The sequence below is a fragment of the Perca fluviatilis genome, chromosome 12 (assembly GCF_010015445.1).
Source record: "Perca fluviatilis chromosome 12, GENO_Pfluv_1.0, whole genome shotgun sequence".
NCBI lineage: Eukaryota > Metazoa > Chordata > Actinopteri > Perciformes > Percidae > Perca > Perca fluviatilis.
Genome location: NC_053123.1, coordinates 17,160,398 through 17,186,575, shown reverse-complemented (window position 1 = coordinate 17,186,575; position 26,178 = coordinate 17,160,398). Strand labels below are relative to the sequence as shown.

Sequence of the window (26,178 nt, the reverse complement as noted above, 5' to 3'; positions counted from 1 at the left end):
TTGTCACCCCTTAGTATTAGAGGGTATTTGGATAGATTTCATGTACTGAGGAAAAAACAGCTGTGTTTTTCTTCTAAAGAAGTAGCTTGGTTTGGCTGCATCAAAAGCGTTTAGGTTTAAATATTACATTGAGATAAATTGTACAACGTCGCTGCTTTGTGAGACCTAAAAGAGCTAGTGTATCTGTTGAAAAAAAAGAAACCAGCACAAATAAAATGTTTGCACCTTACATTTAAGTTAAACAGTATCTGTATGTAGGACGTTGTTCTGCTAATGATGCAGAAATGGATTTGATAAGCAAATGTTTTATTCCCCTGAAATTGCATCAAAGCACTCAATCACTAATAATGAACGTCCTTGAACAAAGTTTCAATATTCAATCGCTTTGTAAAACAGACTGCATAGCCTGTGTTTTCAACAAACATTTGTCTTGTTTTTCTTTAAAAAAAAATAGCAACTTCACAAAAATAAAAGAATCTGAACTGTATTCAGTACAAGCAAAACCCTTTGCTGTACCTAAAAGATGAAATCTGTTGTAGGGCTGAATGATAACATTCTTATCCCTTGTAAGAAGTTACAAAATAAGTTATTGCTGTTGCTGTTTCTAGAGTAATATGCTCTCTGCAAGTTGGTGTCTGTACACTTTAGTTAAGATGGTTTAGTCGAGGAAGCAACACCACCATCATTTTTAACCACTAGCGATATTGCTGGATGGCATCACCTGTCGCACGGGCGACAGGTGATTAGATGCTCTTAGATGGATTGTCAGATTGCCATTATCCCTGGAGGATGAATCCTGCTGACTTTTCCTCCAGCGCCACCGTGAACTTTGGTAACACATTTGGATGAATTATAATATCTTTGGTGATCGCCGGACTTTTCATCATCATCAGGTCAAAAATTGAATTAGGTTAATACTTTGGTTTATGACCTAATACTTTCAAAACTGATAACATTCCCACATGTCAAACTAAGATACATGGTGTGTTCTGATCATTGACTGTAAAACTATGGTTTGATATTTAGCAATGACATGGTCATTGTGAGCATGCTGAAGTTAAGATTTAGCTCAACACCATTCAACTGCATTACTTTATCGTTTTTTTATAGACACAAGATAAATTTGTGGTTAGTACAATCATATTTTGTTTAAAAACACAAATACAGGCCTGTAATTATGTTTATAAAAAAGAATTGCATTTTAAATCACTATTGCAATATTGGTTGAGAAAATCTCAATTAGATGTTTTCCTAAAATGGCTCAGCTGCTGGATACACCGCTGCATATCTGGAGCCCGAAACACAACACATGGGGGTTGAGCATCACCATTTATCCATTTTGACCTGCAGCGATTAGAGCGTGTAGCAGATCAGAGGATGGGTCAGAACTCCCATCTCTGTGCCTCTGTTTGGGAAATCACTGCCATTTGATCCAGGCCAGCCCCAGAGGAATGCTGCTCCCACAGATATATTACAGGCAAGGAGGCTGCCAAACTGGCCTCTGGCAGGGGAACGCAGCTTGGACATGGGCAGCAGAGCTGGGAAGGGGTCAATCAGTGGCTCACACCGGGGGTTTGCTAAATGATGGTGGGTAATATCTGCTGTTTGGGGTGGGGAGGAATAATGGTCAACTGGGAATACAGAGGCAGCGCGGTTCATGCAATATAGATTTCTCCATATCAAAAGAAAGCCAAGCTGAGTTGAGTGAGAAACTTACATATTGTACATGTTTTCTTCTTGAGATAAAAAGGGCTAGAATTCTTTTTGAGATAGGTATTTCTTTCATTTTCAAAGAGCATCAGATGACTCGTATTACATCTCTAAATACCACTTTGAAATCCCTTCAAAATAAGAATGCTCTTCAGAAACAAGATAAAAGAGCTGCTAAAAGATTTTTAGTGGAATAAATTAGAGATGTATCGATTTACTTCCCAAATCACGTGCTGCAATCACCTGACTTCTCCCAGACCACAGAGAACCACTTGGGCTTTGTTTATTCAGATGGAGGGAGCAGAGGCACCAAAAGGCATGGATTATAAGGAAAAATCATCAGCAGGGGCTTTGATGTCTAAATGAGGCATGTGCAACCCAGACCCTTCTCTTTACCTCACAGCCGCCTCTTCACACACACACACACACACACACACACACACACACACACACACACACACACACACACACACACACACACACACACACACACAATTTCTCAGTTGCAAACAGATCACTTAAAGAGGATTTCCAGAACTTTTTAGGGCTCCTGAGATTTATTACCGCTCTCGTCATTTTGGACATCATACTAAAATAGCAACTCATGTGCTTTAAATTATAAGACAGACTGGTCAAGTCCTGCAGATAATGCTGAAAAAAGTAGTTCCTGCATCTGTTTTCACTAATGCAAGGAGAGGATGTTGTTACTTACAACCAATTTTTCACACTGAAATCAATCATTTCCACTGACAGCAGTTTTGGAACTTTGACTTCTAAAGAAATTTTTGCTTGGTGGAAAAATCTCTGAACTTTGTGGAAGTCAAACATTTGTCACAGACATAATTCATGTAAGTAGTGAGGAGGGAGACATGAATTACAAGGAAACCAGGCTAAACATAGATGAAATATGCAAATGAGTGGCATTAAGCTTTTTCTCTCCTGATTGGTGTGATCCTTTGTAATTTTTTAGATAAAAAAAAATGTAACTATATAAAACTGTATTTGTTCAACAATAATAACAAAATCATAAGGTTTTGTGTTTGGGAAAAACTTAGTTTAACTACATCAAATGAGCCAATCCACATGTGCGAAATGACAGAGAACTTGGAGTATCATTTTCCACCTAGATTTTATGTCTGAGGAGATTATTCTGTTGGAATTGTGATGATGAGTAGTTTGGAAGTACATCCTGTTAACTACTCCCACTGACATTAAGAGGATTACGTAGGTAGCGTCAGACAGAGGCAACTCCTTCAGTTAAGTTGAGTCTTTCCTATCCCTTCCAAATCTCTGCTGCCGCTATGTCGAGCCTGTAATTTGCCTATAACTGAAGGCATCCGGTTGAGACGCTGCGATATGTGGAGACAGACAGATCAATCAAAAGGCTGAGAGACAGCGAGAGGGTGGGAGCGTATTTGTCTAGAGAACATGAAGAGGGTGGATCATTTGTCTGGCAGATGCATGTTGATGTGGTGCTGCTGCTGCTTTTAAGGTGGTGGTGGTGGTGGTGGTGGTGGTATGTTGTGGAGCAGCACCTGGTGGCTGCAAAACTTGTGGGAGGACATGTGGGAAGACGTTTAAGAGCTGAGGGAGGGAGCGAGAAGAGAGAAAAGTGAGATGTACTGGTGAGTGTGGGTTTGACCTCAGTGTGGGTAAAACAGCGTTCACATTTCCAATGAGCTCTCGCAGCTGCAGCAATAAAGCCCAGAGAGAGCTCAGGGCTACAAATAAAATCAATTCCTATTGACTGTACCATTTCATGCACTGAGGGGACATAACTATAACCAATAAGTCAACATGAACTTCAATTACTTTAGCCCTCTTTTCATTTTTCTCTTTTCTCATCCCTTCAAGCGACCAGGTTAACTATCTTCAAGGCGCAGAGGTAATTGGTCTCTGTGTTGTTGCTCCACTTTATCACTGTCTCTCTCTTGACATGTATGTTTACCACAACTATAATCTTCAAAAAGCCTGTTAACATAAGTAGCTCAGCTTTCATAAACCATAAAGTCAGCTCTGACTGATCCCCAGCACCATCCTGTTTACCACGCCGAGGAGCATAAGCAGCACTCTGATCATATCTGCTGCTTGCTAGCAAAGGCTTTCTTTCTACACACGCCTCTGTGACTCATTTCCAAACATGATGTATTAATATTCAGGTTCGGGAGACAGGTGACGAGAGGTGACATAGTCTCGAGAGTGCAGCTTACATGACTTCACTGTGTATGTGTAACTTTTTCACTGACAAAACACTGGAAATCAAAGATTGGTGCTGCAAAAATCTGAGAGCGCCTGGAGTACAAAATGCTTTAATGCTCTCTTCCCACCATAAAATGCAACACTGCGGGTATTTCGCCATAGAGTGAGAATAGTTGCCTAGCCTGATGTCACATATGCAATAAAACAGACATATATCCTATTTTTCTCACTCCTTAATCTGCTTTGTTTCATACATGAAAGTAAATTGGACTGAGCGCAACACTAGGCTTTGTTAAATCACTTAGAAAAGACCCAACGTCCGTCAAACACATTGAGAGGTTCCAGGTCACGCCCCGGTGTTTTGGCATTAATGGGAACAGAGTGTGTGCAAGCGTGCATGTGTCTGTAGGGGCGGGGTAATTCGATTTCCATGGCTAATTTTCTGTTTTTCTCCAATGGTGTCCTGAAACACTCCAGGTCGAGCTCCAGCCCGAGAGAACCGATGCGATCACCAGAGGCGACAGCAGGATGAGACACAGGAAGGAGCCTGGTCTCCAAACATCTGGCAGGGCAAGGCTTCCATGACTCGCTCAACCTCGGGATGAAAAAAAAGGCCCTCAGATCTGCAGCGATCAAAGTGTGCCCTGGGTGCCTGAGCCACCGTGGCCTCCGTTAACATATTCAAATGGGGTTTCCTGAAAGAAGTTGGAGCCACAAGCAGACCTCAGAACATAAACGAGGCAGGAGAAGGGGCGGCGGTGAATACCTGAAAATCTGTGTGCTCTCCACACAGAATAAGCCCATGGCAGAAGAGGAAGGGATTTTCTTTTTGTCAGGACATTTAAATAGAATATAACTGTCAGATATGAAACGTTATACGTGTGCCAAAGGCTAATTTACTCAGTACAGAGAACCTTCATTTTACCTAATAACAAAAAGAAGTATGGGAGCGTTTGACTTACTGCAATAAATGATGCCAATGAGACTTAACTAGAAAAGTTTTAGGTTGCATTAAATTAGTGGTTCCCAACCTGGAGGTCAGGACCCCTAATGGGTCCCCAAGATAACTGGCCAATGCAATAACCACCCTTAAAGTCCTTAAAACAAGTGAAACTATTTGCTGGTGCATTGAGAAGATTTCCACTTTACCAATTGTGACTAATTTCTAGAAAATTCTTGTAAAAACAAATCGATTTCTATTGGAAATAGGTTGAAATTATCTTCAATTCCACACTGAAGTTATTTTATGATGGAGATTTGCACTAGTTATGATCAAGGCAATACAAAAGAAATACACAAAAAGGTTTATTTTTCTGACTTTTTGTCATATTTTTTGCTTTTTTTCTGGATACTTTCACCTTGTCGTGTCAAATTAAACAATCTAAACAGCTCAAAAGTAATTTCCACAATGAGGCTACAGCCCGTAAACAGGGGTCGCAAGTAGATGAAAAGGTTGGGGATCAATGCATTAGGTGGTACAGTAAAAAGTAGATCATTGGGCTACATTTCATGGTGAGGGGATCCTAAGTGCAAAGGAATGTGACTTTTACACATCAAATGAAACATCCTACATCCTCATCTTAGGTAGCTGGGTGTCAAACTACAAATGAAAACAAGAAAGTAATTCAGCCGTTATCTAAAACTTCTTTTAGAAAATGACTGGAAGCTCCAGTGACACAGGACAAAACATACTTTGGAGCAAAATGCCCTCATACTGGCATTTACTGCAACGTTTCCCTCTATAATCACTCTGACATTACGAATTCATCAAACACTGGCTCCCTTCAGCAGCAGTGATGCCTGGGAGCGGGGGTCACCTGTATGCAGCATTACCGAATTAGCCGCTATCTAACCCAGACCTGCTGTGGCGTGCTGACACTAATCCCAGGCCCGCTGGAGAGCCCTGTCTGTGTTACATTCTCATGTCTAATCCCCATAATCTCTCAGCCGCGGCGCTAAATGCTATTTCACCTCCGTCTCTTACCTCATACCCCTCTAATAACATTAATGAAGGGCCGGGCTCCCATTACCCAGGCTACCCCAGTGGTGGGCTAGGTGACGGCCGTAATCGGTGGCCCCCTGAACAGCCACCCACTCAGCCTCCCAGGCAGCAGGAATTAATGTAATTCATCGCCTGGGGCAAAAAGCAAACTAAACATATGTTCAACAAATCAGGGTTTGTGTATTTTCTTGTCACCGTTACTGTGCAGGTCTATTAGAGTCATTGATGAGATCCTTAGTGAAGGGCTCGCCATGCGGAAGAATGAAAGCTTTGAAGTGCTCATGCCACTTCGAAAGCCCCCCCATGCCATGAGACATTTATGATGAGCTGACCTGGGTTATTAAAATACCGCAGAAATGATCACCCATAACATTGCTCTCTTTTTGCTGTCAACAAAGAATAGCAACAGAGGATTGGCTGGGATGAAAGGTTGAAAGGGGCCCTGTATTAAAAATGGCACTTTATCCATTAAGGCGGGATTTCTGCTGTCTCTTTGTGTAATTACCTGCACCCGCCAGCTCTGCTCGGGCTTACCTTGTTTACACTGCATGTCTCGCAGTCTAGCTGTCTCCCTGCAAGGCTTCGTTACACTGTCTTCTGCTCTGCCTTTGTCTCTCTTGAAGTCTTTCACTTGTCTGTCTCGGCTGTCGAGGCCAACCTTGAAAGAGGAGGCGTAAACACACCCAGAAGAGCAATGTCAATGAAAGCAGCGGATAAATAGACACAAGTTAAAGGAAGCTCTGTAATGTTTTTTCTCTTTCAATTTAGTCATGTAGACACTGTATTCATTTATTTACAATTTACAATTTGGCACTCATATAACTCAAACCCATTAATGTGCTTTGCAATGTTAATCAAATGCTAATGCAATTGCATATCCCCCTTTACTAGCCCTACCTCCTAGCAAACAGCACCACACTGACTTAATTGTGAGGGTAAAAAACAGCTCATTCAGACTTCCTCTCATATTTAATTTTATCTTTGAATAAAAGAGCTATAGGAAAGTATTAATCTGCTTAACATTTCTAAGTACATCCTCCAAAGGATTTTGCTTTTTTAATCTTACATATGCTCAGCAGAGTTACTGGCAAAAACTGTACATTTTCCTCATTTCATCCTTTCAACATCAAATGGTGAGCAGCAAAAATTGGATCAGACTTCAAAGACTGTGATGTGCTCCAAGTCACGGAGTGGCTCTTCTATTTCACATATTGAATCCGAGCAGGATATCAAAGTGCTACCAAAGAACCTCAGGTCTTTACTAAAAAAGGGGTCTAACATCTGTAGAAAGAGGAGCGCAAAGACAAATCACCTCAGGGAAGAGCGAGCATTTATTCTCAGCCGTGAATTTCCAGCCTTTTGATTCTCTCATTCCCGTACCACCCTGTCTTCTCCGCTGAGATGAAGGTTGGAGCAAGAGAAGTCTTTTGTCTCAAGGACTCAGAAAATTCCCAAAGAATAATCTGGGTTAAAGCTGCTTTGTAGAATAGCTGCATTTTACATACACAGCTAAAGTCAGGCATAAGAAAATGCTCATTGATATTCTGTTACTTACATTTCCTCTATGTATGTGATCGGTATGTGCCTCCTTGCTTTCTGAATTGTTAGACCTGTGAAAGTAAGAAGCATTTTTAACTGAAATGAACACAAATTGCATATGTTTAATGGCAAAAGCAGCTCTGCTTTATGATTATGCAATTTGTAGAGAGCGAGACAGAGACTATGTTTCTGTGTATGATCACTCAATGTTGCATTATTTTAAAAAAGAAAAAGAAAAAACCCAAATGAGACATCTGCAAACACAATGATGCATGCCAGTCATGCTTCGAGTCCAGAAAAACAAAATCTCATCCAGTTTGGACTTGGTGATGCAACCGGAGGCTCTGTTATTTGGATGCAAACACAGAATTCATGCGTGGCAGAGAGGAGGGATATCAAAAGGGAAAAGAACAGCATGTAGGTGAGAACATAGATCTTACAGGAGGAAAATGGGCCAGATCATGTCAAAATAAATCTATATGGAGAGATTCCAACACTGATTAAACAGAATTGTTAAGTGGAGGTTTGAAGTTTTTCTCACCAAGGAATATGATTGTAAACATTGAGAGAAAAATCCCAGATGAGGCTCCGCTCAATTTGAGTATACAACAAGCATAACATTTTCAGATGTGTAAATCTAGTATTTTGGAGTTTGAGTCTGAAGAAAGATGCACAGCTTGACCAAAAGTCACCCAAGATTTGAACGATATTTCGTATAAGCATGACTTGGTTTACCATGAGCGCTGATAGGCAACGCAACTCTACACACATTTGTCATTATCATAATTTATTTGCGTTCTTTTTTGAAGAAAAATGTCATACTTTTCCTCATAGATACATGTTTAGTATGTCATCTCAAACCTAACGTTAGAGTATTTGTAATAATTATAAGCTGTGGTTCGGAGAAAAGCTAAACACGGAGCTAAAATCCGACATCAACACCACTGCTGCTGTTCAGTCGGTGGCTGCTCTCATGCTTAGCACATACTTTCTTAATGACTGGCCTGCCCATATGCTGAATAAACACAAATTCTTCAGCTCGTACATCTGGAGACCAGCACAGCACCCAGCCCCATTTGTGGTCAGACAAGTGTGCTATCTTGGTGGAAAGATATTTATTACGTTTATAAAACTGAAAAAAGGGGGTGCTTAGGGAGGAGCTTTCTCTTCTGCTTGAAACAACAGTACATTACAGTGCAAGAGCAGCCCGTCCAGCAGGGCTGAATATGAGTGACAGGTATGTGAGACCTCTTGCTCAATAAGCCGTCTCTAATAGTCTCATTTTAGGTCATATGTGAAGCCCATTGTCTGTGCTGTAAGAAGAAACAATAAAGACATAACAAAAATCAAAACCGCAGGAAAACATTCTTTCAATGGGAATCGATCCTGAAGGACAAAAGATGTCAAGGCTCACCCCGTATGCTCCTCCTTGGTGGTCTTTTCTCCAGCCTCAGGGTGACATATGTGCTCCTGGGTTACATGGTCCCGACGCACCCGATGGCCCCTGTAAGCTGCACAGGATATGAATGTCAGACATGCTCTCACATGGTCAGAAAACCCTCTGCCATTTATCTAAACAACATACACATAGTCCACTGAGACAGTTATCAAATGTAATTGCAATTAACACAATTCACAGCAATTTATCGAAGCACTAAAACAACCTGTGAAATGTGTTTATCATCCATTAAAGGAGAGTAGTGTAGCAGTGGGAAAACATTGTGTGATTATTAAGACACACTGGGTTCAGATGGATAGTAAACGGAGCCTGATGACTTACTCCGTCAACGGGCTTTGTGTTTTTCTTGTAAAATTATATGCGCAGGAAAATAAAGCTCAAGTACATTGTTGAGCCATGGTTCTATTTTGCATGGTCTAATCTGATCGATGGTGAGCATGTCCCCCAGGCCCCGCTGAGATCTGAGAAGCCACCAGGCTCATACATTTGAAAGGCATCTGTTTATTTTCAGAATGCAAATGCAGCCCACCTCAAAGGCTATAAGCTGCAGAGAACACACAATGTGAATGTGCTGGAGTGCTCTGCCGGGGGGCTGAGGCCCCACTTATGTCAGGTTCAGGGTCCCCGCCCCCCCTCCTGAACCCCAGCGGCCACACACAAACACACTTCTCTAAAGAGAAAGACAGCGGCGATAGAAAGGCTTTTCTCACACCAAAACCATGTTTACCCATTCTGCAGCGTTATTTACAAGGGGTTTTAATGGAGGACATTTACACAAGGTGTGCAGGCGACTGAGATGCTCTATGTGCCAGATGAGGGCAGCCCTTAGGAGAGCCGGGGGAAACAATGCCAAATCTCCTCCCCCTGCCCTCCTCTCTCCTGCCCCTTTTGGCACCCTCCCTTGTCCTCCAGTCAGAGGCTCCAAGGAGGGGGTGAGGCGTGGGGGGTGTGGGTGGGGGGGGGGCCGGGAAGGTTAATGTGCCCACTTTGATCTTCGTCAAGGCACACTGAGTAAGAATTAATTTACATTTCAGATGAAAAGGTTGACAGTATAAAAAGGCATCTTGTTTCTGGTATGTGAGAGCTGTGTAATAGGCCAGGAATTTGAGAGAGGAAGTCGTGAGGAAACAGAAGGGATAAGCCCCTCTCTTGCCTTTACTGGGAAAGAGATGAAAGGAAAAAAAGGATCTCAGTATGCACTGTTCTTCTGAAACATGGGGACCAAATGCTGCCCAAACTTTCAAAAGCTTTTCTTTATGCATTATTAATTAATTATCACTGTTTCGTAGGCCACTCGTTGAGATCAAAAAGGTGTTTCACAAAGACGTAAGGTTTTCAGGCCTTTATCCATTTTCCTTTTGAAAATTTATGAAAAAGTGGCGTGTATTTCCACCGGACACATGAGTAATTCCAGAGGTTTGCACTTGGAAATATGAAAAAGTTCAGAAGAAAAAGTAAAAATGTCTTTACCTGACTGAATGCAGATAGCGGCCTCTTCCCGCTCCTTTTTTATCTGCTTGAGGTTCTGCCGAGCAACATAGCCCCTCCAGGCTAGAGAAAGAGAAAGAGACCGTGTGTGTGTGTGTGTGTGTGTGTGTGTGTGTGTGTGTGTGTGTGTGCAAGAGATCGCTGACCTGCCTCTGTGAAACAAAATAGACTTCACATATTACACAAGATCCCACTTCAAAACACTGCTAAACCAGGTGGCAGATGGATGGATCCCTTTGAACTCTCTGAGGTCTTATTGTCTGCTCTGAAGCATTGCTCTTAACCCATGTAGGTCAAGCTGTGGTTATCAAACTCATCTCTTTTATGAAGATTCACAGGAACATAATAGACTAGAGGTCATTAAGAAACTAGCAGTCAGATTCACATCAAATTTGCACCTGTTTCATCATTACGTGATAAAAGAACACATCAGGATTTTCGCGTTCACTTGCATTTTTGTATTATTTATTTTTTACTTAAGTTTTAAAAATTGCTTTCCTCTGTTTATGGTTTAATTAATAAAAGTGTACCTGACTGGATGATGACAGCCCCGCGGTTTCTCTTCTGCTTCTCTTTTTGGTAACGTCGGGCGCCCAGCCAGCCTTTAGTGTAAGCTTGCATCACCACCACCCGAGCTATCACCTCCCTCAGCAGCAGGTTCAGCTGCTCCACATGGTAGTACCTAAGAAAAACCTGACAGGATGTTTCACCCAGGTTAGAATATCCCCAGTATCTCAGTCTAGATCTCTGTACTGCTGTTTCTATGCATGGTTATTGGTGAGTTTAGGTTAAATGTATAATACAAACACAAATGTCTTTATTGATTCATTTATTGCTGAAATAACCACATTACCTTTGTCTTCCCCAGCACCCAGCCTTCCAGTTTGGCCCGCTCCAGTATGGCGACAACGTTCTCTTTGCTGGTCTCAGGCATCTGGTGAGCCCGAAAAGCAAGGTAGTAATATCTATGAGAACAGGCAGAGGGGAAAACAATGAAATATTTGATCTAATTATAGCACTTTAAGAGCAGAGTTGAGTTGTAGCAAGATTTTTGTGATCAGATCATAAAATTAAAGTTTTAAAAAACTGTATTTTTTAAAGATTATGTTTGGAAAAAAGGTTATCTAATCACCATTTAGGGATTTCTAAACTATTATTAATTTTCAATTGTTCCGATTTTCTTGTCATCTTTTTCTGACACCATTTAATGTTTGCAACAAGAAACTGAGCCATAAATAACAAAGACATATTGGATTATTAATTATTGATTATTAATGGATTACTGCTTGTTGCCAGTAAAATAACATTTTTGAATTTCCAATTTGTCATTTTGGAAAATACGCTTATTCGCGATTTGAGTTAGATGTGAAGATTGATAACACTCTGTCCAGTAAATAGTAGGCCACAGCCAGCAGCCTGTTAGCTTAGTTTATTCTTATTCTTTATTTTATAAAGGACAACACAACATTTCTGTAAATGTGCCAGTGTTAGCCAGCAAGCTATTTTTCAACTGCATTCCTTTGGCCAGATGAATTTAGACCAGAGCAGCAGGAAGCAGCAAGACATTAGTACAGCTTAGCATAAAGACTGGAAACTGGGGGAAACAGCTAGCTTGGCAATTCCCAAAGGTAAACAATATCTGCCTACCAGTACCTGTACAGCTTATCAAGTATATCAAAAAAGACAAGTTGCTGGCTGTAGCTTAATTTCTAGTGTACAGACAGAAAAGCAATAACAGTATTTCCTAAAGTGTCAAACTATTCCTTTTAATTTTACTACTACTTTTGTTTGATTTATTGTAAACTGTAAGATTTAGGATTACTGTACAGGTAAATAATCCAAAGGTAAACTACAAGTATTTTGGTCACACAGTCGATTACATAACTGATTACAAAGCTCCACTTTAGTAACTTACCACGTTTGAAAGTTATTTAATCTAACATTGGTCAAGAAGAGACTAGAAATCTTCGCATTTTCCCCCCCACAACTACTAGCATCATCACAGCTGGAAAATCGCCTGCTCAGTCAGAACAGAAAAATGAGCCTGACTGAGACATGAGTCTTCAACAGAGGCCCTTTGTTTGAGCTCTTTTGAATGGATCATCATCTCTTATTTCAGTGGCCACAGAAGATGCCCATCAGCCCGGGCCTATCGGTGTTCATCAGCTCCACTGCATGTTTATCGCTCACATTGTCTGGATCCGTCTACTGATCCTCTTGTTGTAGTTTACAAAATACCAGCATAGGACAGAGTGGCTCTAACTGTTTGCTCAGGGACATAAAGGCTCCAAAACGACTGGTTCATCTCTTGTGTTCTGGCGTTGGTCAAAAAAAAGAACAACATGAAGAAAAACTTCTTTGAACTCCCCTCCCCACCTCAGTCTACAGTCTTTCATTCTAATTCCTGTTGATACCTGTTATTTCTTTGATGTAAATACAAAGCACTGCTTGGCAACATCAGACGAGCCTTTGATATGAGAGCACAAATTTAAATCAGTTTTCACTAAAGGTGCAGTTTAGCCATTCAGCTCCGTCTGTATGACTTCTGCCTGGCTCAGGTAGGATCATATGGATTCAATAGCAAGGTTAAAATGTAGTCTGAAGTGGTAATACACCCTCTCATTCACAAACACTTCAGGTGTTGTAGAGAAAACAGTAAAATTATCGTTCAGGTTTTTGATGGTTTTCAATAATCACACACTTTTAAATATTGGGATCAAAACTAGGACATTCAAAATTTTAGGACACTAAAATTAGGCACAAATTTTAAAGCCTTCCTAAAGTAGTGAGACTAACCATCCCTCTCAAAGTTTATTTTCCCTACAGGCCACAAGCCCAAGTTAATTAAATTTTATATCATCTTAAAGTCTCCACATTAGAGGGGGCGAGAATATATTTCAAAGGAGAATTGATCAAACATAAGTTTCCCTGCATTTTCCCACAGACTTGTCTTAAGGATGTGTATTTTCTTTTCCTGAACAGGGCTTGGGATGTGTAGGCATACACTTTTTTAAATTTGAGGTTGGACATTTGATGTGTGGTATGGAAACACCTCAGCACAAGACAGGAAACGTCTGGACAAAATGGTACACACAGCATAAAAAAGTCATATGCAAGGAGCCATCGTCCCTTGCTGTAATATGGAAGAAGGGTCACAATATTCATTACGACTCCTCTCACCCTGCTAACCATCTTTTTAACTTCCTCCCTTCTTTTTAACACTGAAAAGTATCTGAACCAGGACAGCCAGCACTTACCCAGAGGCTGTATGTGCCCTTAACTCTTAATTATTAATGTGCTGCTATTATTCACGTCTGTAAGACAATGTAAGGGTATGTATGTATTGTACTGTATACAATGGTATGGATCATAGGTGGCGTGGTACTGACAGCATCCAGATGGGAATGCTTGTTTTAATTATTTATTATTATTACTTACTTTATTTCTATGTCCTGAGGTGGTCACTGTATGTGAGTGGGGTTTTTGTTGTTTTTGAGCTCACCAAACCAAATTCATATCAACTTTGTTGAAATCAAATGGTAATAAAGTATTGGATCTTGCACCATGAACAGGGATACGTAACACTTATTAACGTTAACATATCCTGTCCCACATTTTTAAAAACAAAAACAACACCCTTACGTAAAGTCCCGCTAATGATGAAATCTTGTTTTAATTGTGTTCAAATGTAATACCAATGGGACACACATGAGACTACATTTGAGCTTTTCCAGGTCACTGAATTAAAGAACAAACTCTTTATGAATAGTAAAAGGAAATCCATTAATGCATCACCCCTTATAATCACAGTTCCTCCCTGTTTGAATTTTATCCATATTTTCAAGACTGGAATATCCACCCAGTTAAAAGAGCTGTAGAATTTTGTCTTGCACTATCACTAATGACTGCCAATTAGTCAGCCTTTTGCCCTGCTCAACTTGTACCCCTGTCTAATTAAAGAACCCGTGTTTGTGTGTGATGCAGAGCACAGCTCACTTGTTCTGCACTCTGGGGTTGAGTCGGCGCTCCACATGTCTGCATGCTGCAGAGTGTAGGTGCTGCCTGTCTTGACATCGCTCTTACCTGTTGACGAACTCTTCAAACAGGATGCGGTGGGAGTAGCCTTGCCGACGGATATTCACTGTTTCCAGGATTCCGGTGTAGCGCAGCTGCAACATCACCCTCTCCTTGCAGAAGCGCAGTCCCTGCCTGTCATCATTGGGTTTGATGCAGCGCACAAAGTGTGGCTGACCCACCACCATCTTAGACAGCAAGTCCATCAGGGAGTACTGCAGATATACAATGACAAAAAAAGATAAACAGTGGGCAGATTCAAGGCAAGAAAAAAGAGAAGTTATCATATGAATTCACATTATCACAGTCCGGTGGTGTAAGTCCAGCTAAAAAGATTTGCACTTCAACTTTTTACAGACAGAGCCGAATAGTAATTAACAGCATTAAAAAGTCCCAACAGGATCTGACAGTCTTTTTTCATTCTCATATAACAAACATAAATAACTGAATTAACAGTTGTTGTTTTTTATTGCAATTGTTATTTACAGTAAAATAACCGATAATGTTTAAAAATGGTGAAGCAAGACAAAAACTTATTGTTTAAAGCTGCATAATTAAGTTGTTTTGCCTTGGAGGCAGCACAACATACAGTATATATCATCTTATCAACATATCATCACCATATAAAGTTATTATGGCTAATGTTGCTTATTTACAGATCCAGCAGACACAGATCAACATTAGCAATCATTTGTAGAAGAAATTCTGGCCAACAAACAAAAGTAAACCCAATGTTCACTCTCCTTTTAACTCTGTTTTGGTCTCCACCAAATCCTGAGGCTCTTTAGCTGCTAAATGCTCCAAGATGTAGTTACAACTTTGTCTGTCTGCTCATTTGGTGCCAACAGATTTGCAGGCAGGAAAACCAAAACAATAAGCTATAGATGCTAAAACGCTCCGTAGAGCTAAGGCGAACTGCAGAGTCTCTTACTACAACATCTTTGACGTACACATACTGTAGTCATTTAATCTATTGTTAGAATAAAAATATTGATTATTAGTGCAAGTCTTTATTTCTAAAGATATATTTGATCATATTATGGTACGGAGCCTCCCTGAAATAAATAAAAAATTAAATAAATAGAAACATATGGTTCAACACTATCAATGGATTTTGACTAGCAGTCTAACATTGACATGACTCATTTCGTTTGGTGCCCTTTTCTGCTTTATTTCAAGAGTCAATTGTTATTTCTGAAAAATTGTCATCCGTTTGTGTGAGTCAACACAATTATGATTTTAAAATTGAACAGAAGAGTTCATAACATGTTTAAACGGGTTGTTGTCAGACAGTTGAACATCATAAAAGAGAAAACACCTACACGGAAATAGGAGGCTACAGTCTGTCTCCTCATGTTGGTGGTTTCTTCTGGGTGACGCATCATCTCCATGGTGTCCACCTGAACACAACAGTCACAATGAACATGTTGCCTTGACTCAGGCCAAGAGCACCACTGCAAAAGCAGCAGATATAAATGAGATTCAGTTTGTTTGCAACCTGACATCCTTTGTGGGCGCTGTAGAGATAAAGGTATTATTACAGCAGGTCTTCTTCCTCTAAATGGGCCAGTTGGGAATACACAGCTGTACTAACTGTGCCGTCTGTATAACATAGCCCCATAAACACTTAAAGCTAACAATCTAGAGAATAATTCTGCACTGCTGTGGGGCATGGGAAAATTGCAGAGCATTCTGAATAATGAGACCAGCCGTCACCAAGCAGACAGTCATCCCGACAACGACGGATTAACGAGGACACAATATAAGCTTTCTAATGGCCTTTGCAGTTCATGGTTTCATCAAAATTAATGATGCAATGGATATTTTATGGTAAGTCTACGTAGCAAAGTGCATATTTTAATTCTTTATTCCATCCCAGTGCAGAGAAAGAAAGGTACGTCAAACGTTCTCTGACTTACATGAAGAGAGGAATCGGATGCTTTTACACTTTATTTTGAAAGCAGATCACACAGAAATGGTTATCCAGGACTCACTTCCACTATTCGAACAACTGTCACACTTCTTTAATCTGGTCGTACTGGTAACTTTTTGTAACTGTCAGTTTCTGTAAACTTTTGCCCAACTCTGATTGAGAACATGACGGCATACATTTTACATCAATCACACTGAGTTGTTATTAAGAAGCCCTCTCTCATTCAAGATTGAGTAGGTGCTTATGGGAAGTTCAACAAAGTTTCTCCACAGTTATGTTGGCCTGTATTTGTCTTCCACATTAAGTACATCTATAATTTAAAAAGATACAAAACAGAGCATTTGTTTACATTACTGTTGCAGAATCGTGGCTGCGTAAAACAATACAGTGGTGCTCATAAGTTTATGAACCCATGTTAAAGTTGACTAAAAAGAGGAATAAAAAAAATCATCTTTTGGTAATGAATGCCTTAATTAAAAAAATAGGAAAAAAATCTACTTTTAAGGACACCAATTGTCTTTGTTAATGAATAATGTATCGTAAATAAATAAATGTTCTTCCTTAAAATACAGGGGGCATGAGTTAGTACACCCCTATGTTAAATTCCCATAGAGGCAGGCAGATTTGTATTTTTAAAGGCCAGTCATTTCATGGAGCCAGGATACTATGCATCCTGATAAAGTTCCCTTGGCCTTTGGAGTTAAAATAGCACCACATCATCACATACCGTTCACCATACCTTGAGACTGGCATGGTTTTATTTCAGTTAGCCTAATAGCTGGTTTGACTTGCATTGAGAGATGATTTTATGGAAAGTACCCCATGCCAATCTCTAGGTATGGTGAAGGGTATGTGATGATGAATTACTGAAGTTTCAGATTGGATTACAATGATGATCAGCTGATTTCAGTGAATTATGTTTTTCAAAGACTGTTTGGAAACATATTTAGATTTAGACTAATTTAGTATTTAAAGAAGTCTTACCTTCAATAGGTATTTGGGAGACTTTGAGTGTGACACGTCGGTGAATAACATGCAAATAAAGGAGGAGAGAAGTGGAAAGACAAGAAGCTGAAATTCACCTTTAAGGGGTTTTCCATTGTAAATCATAATGTGAATTATTTTTCTGTTTAACAAAGACCAACCAAAAATAATTCCACAATGGACAAAGATATTTCAGTTTCATACAGACATTATGATTTGACCAAATGAATCCCCTTAAATAAAGTAAAATAGACAGTGAAATGAAACTGATGGAGTGTGAGTCCAAGAGTGAGAAAGTTCTGCTATCAAGAAACCTTTTGGCTAGCTTTCTTGTACTAAAATACAGTGTGTGTGTGTGTGTGTGTGTGTGTGTGTGTGTGTGTGTGTGTGTGTGTGTGTGTGTGTGTGTGTGTGTGTGGTGTGTGGTGTGTGTGTGTGTGTGTGTGTGTGTGTGTGTGTGTGTGTGTGTGTCACACACCATAAAATGCACTCAAAGAAACTGCATGAAGAACATAATTGATAAACAATATTGGATGCAAACACTGTCAGTGTACTTCTTAGTATGTCCGTTGAGTGTTGCTACATCAAGAATTATTGTGGAATATACGACTCATAAAAACTATTCTGGGCTCTTATTTAAGTATGTTGATGTAGTTATTTGAGCTGATTTCAGAGGACCTACACATTTTTTTCAAGTACTTTAGTGCACATTAACAAAACAACAGTAGTTAGTAACTCTGAAAACTACTTTTATGCCATAGATACCAAATGCCAGATGGCCATGCTGCATTACCACAAGCAAGATAGCAAACATAACAGGGTAGTCAATTAATGTGGCTATGCTTCACAGCACAAGTTTTACTGTGTTTCTTATGGTGCAATGCCTCTGAGCAACAAATAAAAAACCATTATGTTCTCAGATGTGATGATTTGTGCAACAGGAGCCTCACCTTGGTGCGCCCTGAACCGAGCTGTGGTGGCAGAGATCTGGAGGCAGCTGTGATTCGAGCTCTGGATATCGCCAGATTTCCTGTTCAATACCAAAACATGAAAACAGTCATCAAGTAGTCTTGTCAGGTCTTATTGAAAGCCAAGTAAAAGTTTTAACTGCTGTGTGAAATAAAGGGAAGAAATGATCATTGAGAGTGAACTATCAAACATGTAGACACAAATAAACACTTTGGGGTGATATTCCTTAACATACAAGATATAAGGAAATCCAAGGTACACTACTATGTTAAAAGTAGTGTTCATACTGCAGCACAGTATGAGAGACAGTTCAGAGGGAGCCTAAATCTAAGCTGAATCCCATGGACTCAGGAGTGCAGCTGCGTGCACAGCAGTCCAACAGCCCCACACACAGCGTAAAGGATATGAACATAGCATATGCAAGACAGTCTGAACATTTCAAAGTTTCTGCACAAGATGTCCAAATGTTTTCTCTGGCTATATCTTCAGAGGCTAAACTGTGATTAATAGCAGTGAAAGAAGCCTTTGAAGCAGGATTGGTGACATCAAAGTCCTAATCCATGGGTGGCAGGATTTTTATAATGAGTGGGAAGTATCTTAACACATTTCAAAGGGTTTACTCCATGAATAAACAATAGCTGCACAGATGTGCCACACACACCTTTAGAAAAATACGTCTGCAGACACAGGAGGCAGCATTACCCAAGCAGCAGTGTATGGCAAGGAGGAAAACCTTTGTAAGTTTTTTAAGATAAAGCTGAAGTGACAGGCCAACAATTGTTCTAGATTTTCTACCGCACACAGATGAACTTCTAAAATGCAAATATGTAGTCGGCTTCTGCTATATCATTTCAAGACTCACGTCAGTTCTTAAAGACATGGTCTGACAACGAGCCAAAAACTTAAACACTGGATCAGTGCCTGCCTTTCTCGGAGGACTCTGCACTACCAAGTGTGTTTTAGAAGCATCAATCAAACACTGGAGAGATCAAAATCCATTTATGATGGATTAATTAACAGCAAGACCACTTCTAACTTTAGACAAAGAACGTCCTACTTGTGCCAAAGGTTTTAAAGTGTGCCAAAGCAACACACAACACACACACACACACACACACACACACACACACACACACACACACACACACACACACACACACACACACACACACACACACACACACACACACACACACACACAGCTGTAGTCAAAACAAGCCAAAACATATGATGTGAGAGTACTTTTAAGCTAGTGATGATACTGCTTTTAGCATATGACATATCTGCTAATACTTATTTATTTAACCACTCATTTATTCCGCCATTAATACATTTAGCATTTGGTGAACAAACTAAATTCAAGATATTCTGACATTCTCACATTAAAATATGCACTTTTATATGTGTTAATAATGTGCTTTAAAGAGTATCCACAGGTTCTGAATCTCAACCTAAATATAGAAGAAAGGAAAGTGTAAAATATGATAACATGGAAATATGAGCAGTTAATTGCTCATTATGAACACATGTTTGTGAGAGGGCCTTGTGTTTTAGGATCACTGAGACATATTTTACATCCTCAAACTCCCCTTTGGCACAATCAACATAAAAAAAACACACACATGCAAAAAAAAGTATGATCTTTGAGAACAGGAGCCGTAAAACTGTGTCGTGTATATTACCAGCACACAGGCAGGGAGGGCCCCGCTCCAATTAGCCCAGAGTAAAGCTGGATGGATTAATTGGAGTGGGTCTTGTGCAAATGAAGTGCGCTCTCTCCTCTCCCCATTAGTGCTGCTGGGCCAGATCATCTGAGCACATTTGTCATGATGAATTAGCGGCTGCGAGTGGAACGGGCTCATGGAGTGTCACTGTGCTTTCACGCCTCTCACTTCCATGACACCATCAAGGGGAGATGAAGGGGCTGCGCCGTGATGAGAGAAACTATGACAGTTGTACCTAAGCCTTGCAAATGGACACTCACTGCTTTCTTCATGTATTCCTTGGCGGGTCGTATTAATTCATTCTTCTGGCGGGTTTCATACCCCCTCATGACTAGATGATTAGAGCATGGGTTAATAGTCAGTATCCTCAAAGATTTCCATCTCCTGAGACTTGAAACCAAGGGAACACCTGTGATGTCCGGCCTGAAAGAAGACCTTCTAATTTAGATACAGTGGGAAACTTGTCTAATGATGTGGATTATAATTATTCAAACACAGAGACGAGCAGGAAAAAAAAAAAGACTTGTTCTTTAACAGTGGATTCAGTTTCAGAAGAAGGCCACATATGTTTCAGTTACTGAGGCAGTTTTTACTTTTGTCAATGCACTTAAATAGACATATGATGAAAATAAAATAAGAGAGGAGTTTTTAATATAAAAGCTTATTAATTAAAAGAGGAGCAGGTGAGGGGAATATTTCCCATCAGGTCATTCAGTCTTGAGAAACAGGCGGTGGAGGAGCGTCCCACTGATCTTTTCTGTTTCACGCATGTTGCTCTTGGCATAGACTTCCAGGACAAACACAGAGAGAGGCAGAGCAGTGTGTGTGGGGGGAGATGTGTGTGTGTGTGTGGGGGGGGGGGGCAGAGAGAGAGAGAAAAAGCCTTCCTTGGCATCTGTGCATTCACTTTGAAAATTAAGCCCAGCAAGAATCCTGTAGGAAAAAAAAAGCTCAAGCTGGCAGTTGTATTGGGGTTCTATTGACAAGAATAGTCAATGTGCTTGGGATTAAAAAGCAATCCTGCGTTCAATATGACACCTCCCTACATGCTTTTATAAGTGCCAGTGTGCGCCTTGTACTTCAGAAGCTGTGGATCGAGCTGTCGACATGGGGGACAATCAAAGTTGTAAGAGAGAGCAGCCTTCCCGAGCTGAGTGAGCAGAGGCTTGCTGGATATCTCCGCCACTCTCCCGCTCTCTTTTTGAAAACATGTGATCTAGAAACTCAACTCAGCAAAAAAACAAAAAGAAAAAAACCAAAAAAAACCCCCCCCCAACAAAAAAAAAAAAAAAAATTTTTGGGGGCGGGGCCCGGTTTTTTTTTTTTTTTTTAATACTCTCCCCCCCCATCAATCATAAAAAGCATGGTGTAATTGGCTTTTAGTGACACAACACAGTGTTGCATTTATCAAAGGATGTTGTACCATGTGACTTAGGAGAGCAGGCTCCTAGCTATTGATGTGTGGGGCCGTCAAAAATCCCACTGCTGACTCAAAACATTCTCCAATACCACGATTAGGGGAGAAATTGAACAAAAGTATCACTTGGTGAGTGTCTCTTTTGGTAGCGAGAATGTGTGGAAGTCTAGTGAAAGACTGGGGTGTCTGCCCACTGGGATGAAAAAGGCTTCTACTGGGAGAGAACAAAGAGCCAAATGTGTCATATCGCTGGGAGATGCCTGTCATTTCTACACAGGAGGATCTCCTAACATGAAGGGAGATGGAGGGAGATGCAGAGGATGGCAGAACTGCAACTGTGGCTTCATTTGAAGATGTAAAAGCAATGTAAATTGTTCAACATACATGATGGTCTTAAACTTATAAACCCTAATATCCCACAGGAGAATATTGTGGAGCTTGTTTTGTTAACTGACCTAGTGGTACAATTGTAAAATAGGAACAAGAAATGTTTAAGGGTCATACTAACTCTTAAACATTTCTATACGGGTTATAGTCATAGTATAGGAAGTACTCGTATCCTTTACTTAAGTAAAAGTAGCAATACCACAACAACAAAAATAAGAAGTTACAAGTAAAAGTTCTGCATCTAAAATCTTTAGTTAGCAGTAAAATGTCAATGTTATATCACGTGTTATATGTCATGTTAATTATTATTACTTAATCATTACTGTGTAAATGAATGGTATAGCAGATCATAGTGAAGCTGATTTACCTACTTTATTTGCTGCTGGATGGTGCATTATATCACAAGCTAATCACGTTTTTTGGGTAAAATATTAATCTGTAACACTAGTAAAAAAAAAATTAAAAAAAACAAAGCTAAATTGAAGTAATATTATGTTCCAGGTGAAAACATCTTTGATGCTCCATGAATATGTGAAATGCTCAGCTGGCCTACAGTATACGTACTGATAATCCAAAAATGACAACAAATTGCACCAGTGTAGTGCAGGTCTTGCTCATACCAGTGAATTTTCTTTCTACATATAACATGCATTATAAAGTGTTGAAACCCTGGCATAGATAAAATATGTCTTTATACGCTACTGTCTGTGAACATTTCATAGGGTACACATCACTCTGCACATCCTCCACTGTCATTGTGCTCTGACAAAGGACTGGCAGTGTCAAGGTGCTGTGTGTGTGTACAGATGTGCTGTGCTACAAGCAGCACGGCCAGCCCCCCCCAACGCACGCACACACACACACACACACACACACACACACACACACACACACACACACACACACACACACACACACACACACACACACACACACACACACACACACACACACACACACACGTATGCACGCTCGCACACAGTGACCGCAGGCTGCCCAAGCCCTGCTAGGCCATACTGAGCCCAGCCAATTCAAACACTGTGATCCCCCTGATCTGGGAAAGGCCCTGGCTCTGATGAATTTGTCCATGCAAATACATTCCATTTCCTCTGACGAAACACCACCATGTCCAAGCCTCAAGGACCCACATTCTGCAAGGCTCAAGTGGACTCTCTATTCACCGCCTGGGAGCTTTTTACTTTCTGGGGCCCTCCTAGTTTCCTGCTGTTCTCCAAATAAGAACTGCATCGATACTCAGACCATCATATTCTCAATCTACCGTGTGGAATAAGTGAGTGGTCTACTGAATATTAAATAAATGTGGACTGCGTGTCCTTGTTTTAAACCTTTGTTTTTTAAACAAAATATAACAGAGGAAAATTATGCAGTTTAGAGGAATTGTTCCTGCATCACTGCACTGTTTGTTATGTGTGCCAGCAGAAACATTAACATTCACTGCATGTAAGTGTGTAGTTTGACATCCCAGGTCCATTATTTTACTTCCATCACAGTGTCAGGCTGCAGGTCTACGAGGGTGTCCCCTAGTGGTTACACTGTGAGGAGGCGACCCAGAGTGGATAACCACCCTGGTGTAAACCAGATTTCCATCAGATCCCTCCAGATAATGGTAATTTCACAGATAACAGTAAATCTATAATGTGAAGTAAAATGCAAATTAAATCCCCCCACAAATTTTACCCTGAAGAATAGATTTATAATTTTCTTATGCTATACTGTATCTCACTTTAAACGGTGCTCCATCTTTGCCAGAATGATAAGCCGGAGCAGAGCGTTTCATAGCTTTTATCTAATGAGATGATCTGCAGTTTTACAAACTGCAATAAGAAAATTGGACCTCCAACTCCAAAGAGCAGATTGCAGTCATACTGCCTTTACATGAACATGCAAAAGAATCTACTGTATATAATAACTGTGAGCTTTGGTAGAGCTTTTTAGGATAAAAAGGCTCAAACTGCACAACACAGTAACAGTTTATTTCTGTGACAAATCATCACATTAACTTGATCCACTGGTCTGAATGGCAGGACACACAAAATGCAGTAGAGGAACAAGGAAATAAAGAAGCTTTTAGGTCTAACAGACACAATGTCAGCAGCAGTAAACATTTCACCATCTTAGTATCTATTCAGTGCCTTTGTGAGCTGAAATGAGGTGTTCACTGAATTTGTTTTTTATAGAGTGTACTCCTCTGAAGCTGTTAATTGCAGAAAGGAAATGGCTGAAGGCTCCCATGTGCACAACCTGCAATTGAAGTTTACAGACACATCACACAGATTTCTACTCAGCTAAGGTGCCTTTTGTGAATTGAAGCTCCTTTTAATGCCACTGGGACTGAAAGCAGGCATTTACAGGTCCCTAAAAAGGAAGTGAATCACATAATGTGGCTTAGCTGAAATAAAGTAGGAAGTGGGAATCTGATAATGTAACACATCTATTAGCATTTCAGCTAAGTCAAGTGACCAGGAGGCCTCAGCCACGGCTAATGACGAGCACATTACTCTACCTTCATTTAACCAACAGAAAAGCGGTGGGAAGAGTTTCTTTTGTGTTCTCTAAATACTGTTTCTTCATCCCCTGGGTATTTAGAAACCTTATCATAAAAATATCCCACTGCACCCACAATCTGTAGATAGCATTCAGCAGTGGGAAACCAAGAGGGACAGCTTAGTGAAAATAAAAACAGAGCGCCGTGCAGAGAGCTGAGCCTCTCAAGAGATAATGGAGACTGCAGATTTATCCAAGCACGGCACACAGAGGCTTGAAACGAAGGGGGACCAGGAGATGCCTGGGAGCCGTGTTTTTAAGAAACCCACTTACCTGAACATTTATGGAAGCAGTAGACACAAGCACAATTCACAGAATACCACAGTCAGAACCCTGCATTGTTAACAATAGTTCCTCTAAAAGAAAAGTTTTCATTACCATTTCCATTGTGGTTAGCGGTAGAATAATGTTCCTGTCAGTGGCTGAGATGTTTCACATTGCTACAGTATATTTTTCACTGAGGCCTATATCATAGCATACCTGTTTTAGTTAAGGGGCTGGAGAACAGCTGCTGCAAAAGTTTGTTCTCTGATGTTCTCAGAACTACGACGATGTCTGCAGGAAGAGTGTCTCTGTTCTTCCCCAAAAAACCATTCACGTTGTACATTACCTGTCGAGAAGGACACACAACATTACACATAAACTCTAAATGCTACTAACATTTAAAGGAGCCAATCTGATTTGTCTTTACCTCTGATAAGGCCTTATATTTTTCTGATATCAATGAAATCAAGTGACATTTGTGACAGACATTTAAACATTTTAACTATTGTTAATACACTGGTAAATCTTTTTATCACACCAACGAACAAGGCAGTTTGTTGCACAGATTCATAGATTAATTTGATACCTTTCCTGCATAATGCTGAATCCCAAAACAGAGCTCCACATGTTTTGGTATCCAAAAGTACTTGCAGCGCAAATTGTCCTCAAATTTATCTGTTGGCAGAAAGGCAAAATAGTTAAATATACAAAAAGATGCTTTAAGCAGCACAGGTAGGAACATTTTAAAGTATCTAAGCTGTGTGGCAAGAGCTGCAGCTACATTCAAAGAAGCAGTGACCTTATGAACTCTTATATTCATGTTTCATCATTTTTGTTTGTTTGATGTCTGAGCATGTTGCAGGAGTAGCTCCAGTCTTACCCACTAAGGTCTGGTCAGTGGCCTGAGGGAAGCGACTCTCCTCGTCCATCAGGGACAGCAGACCCATGGGCTTCTGCAGGAACATGTCCAGGATGGGCCTGTTGTCCTCGTATTCCACCAGGCTGGCATCCACCCCCTCGCTCTGGTATTCCATCTAATTAGAACCAGTGAATATAGAACAATCTAGTTAATGATTTCTCTAAATGACCCAATTAAACAATCTGGGCTAAATATTATTTGTGCATGTTTGGGGGTAAAAAAAGAGTTTCTAATCAACAAAACCAAACAGCTGCAGTCGGCTGAGTGTGTCTATTGCTGAAGTTTACAGCATAATAGAGGGTTTTACTGAATGCATGAAACAGAACAGCTCTGAACTAACAAATAGAGCCACTTACTTATTCATAATTTATTTCACTTTGCAAATAACCCCGAGTCTTATCATATTATTGCATCTATTTAATTTTGGATCAAAAAGTTCTTTTAAATATATATTTTACTAATAAAGTGGAACCAATGGATCTAAACTGTCCTCATGTTTTAGTCATTAACTCAGAATAATCAGTTTCTGTGTACAGCAAGACTGT

At 40.3% G+C, this 26,178-nt stretch overlaps 1 protein-coding gene across 9 annotated transcripts in view; it reads right to left on the bottom strand.

The window, feature by feature from the left end:
• The window catches only part of myo3b (myosin IIIB), a 70,710-nt gene that overhangs the window by 12,015 nt on the left and 32,517 nt on the right, over positions 1-26,178 (bottom strand). For 6 of the 9 annotated variants that reach the window (XM_039818231.1, XM_039818232.1, XM_039818238.1 and 3 more), the window contains 13 exons: positions 25,595-25,748; positions 25,301-25,389; positions 24,931-25,060; positions 18,339-18,418; positions 17,389-17,409; positions 15,794-15,871; positions 14,481-14,686; positions 11,251-11,362; positions 10,928-11,090; positions 10,380-10,460; positions 8,865-8,961; positions 7,467-7,521; positions 6,446-6,569 (listed from right to left, as the gene is read on the bottom strand). In XM_039818231.1, coding sequence (XP_039674165.1) covers positions 6,446-6,569; positions 7,467-7,521; positions 8,865-8,961; positions 10,380-10,460; positions 10,928-11,090; positions 11,251-11,362; positions 14,481-14,686; positions 15,794-15,871; positions 17,389-17,409; positions 18,339-18,418; positions 24,931-25,060; positions 25,301-25,389; positions 25,595-25,748 — 1,390 coding nt within the window. Of the gene's footprint in view, positions 1-6,445; positions 6,570-7,466; positions 7,522-8,864; positions 8,962-10,379; positions 10,550-10,927; positions 11,091-11,250; positions 11,363-14,480; positions 14,687-15,793; positions 15,872-17,388; positions 17,410-18,338; positions 18,419-24,930; positions 25,061-25,300; positions 25,390-25,594; positions 25,749-26,178 lie in introns of those variants that run through there. The other 3 variants (XM_039818233.1, XM_039818234.1, XR_005641003.1) reach the window with 2 other exon arrangements.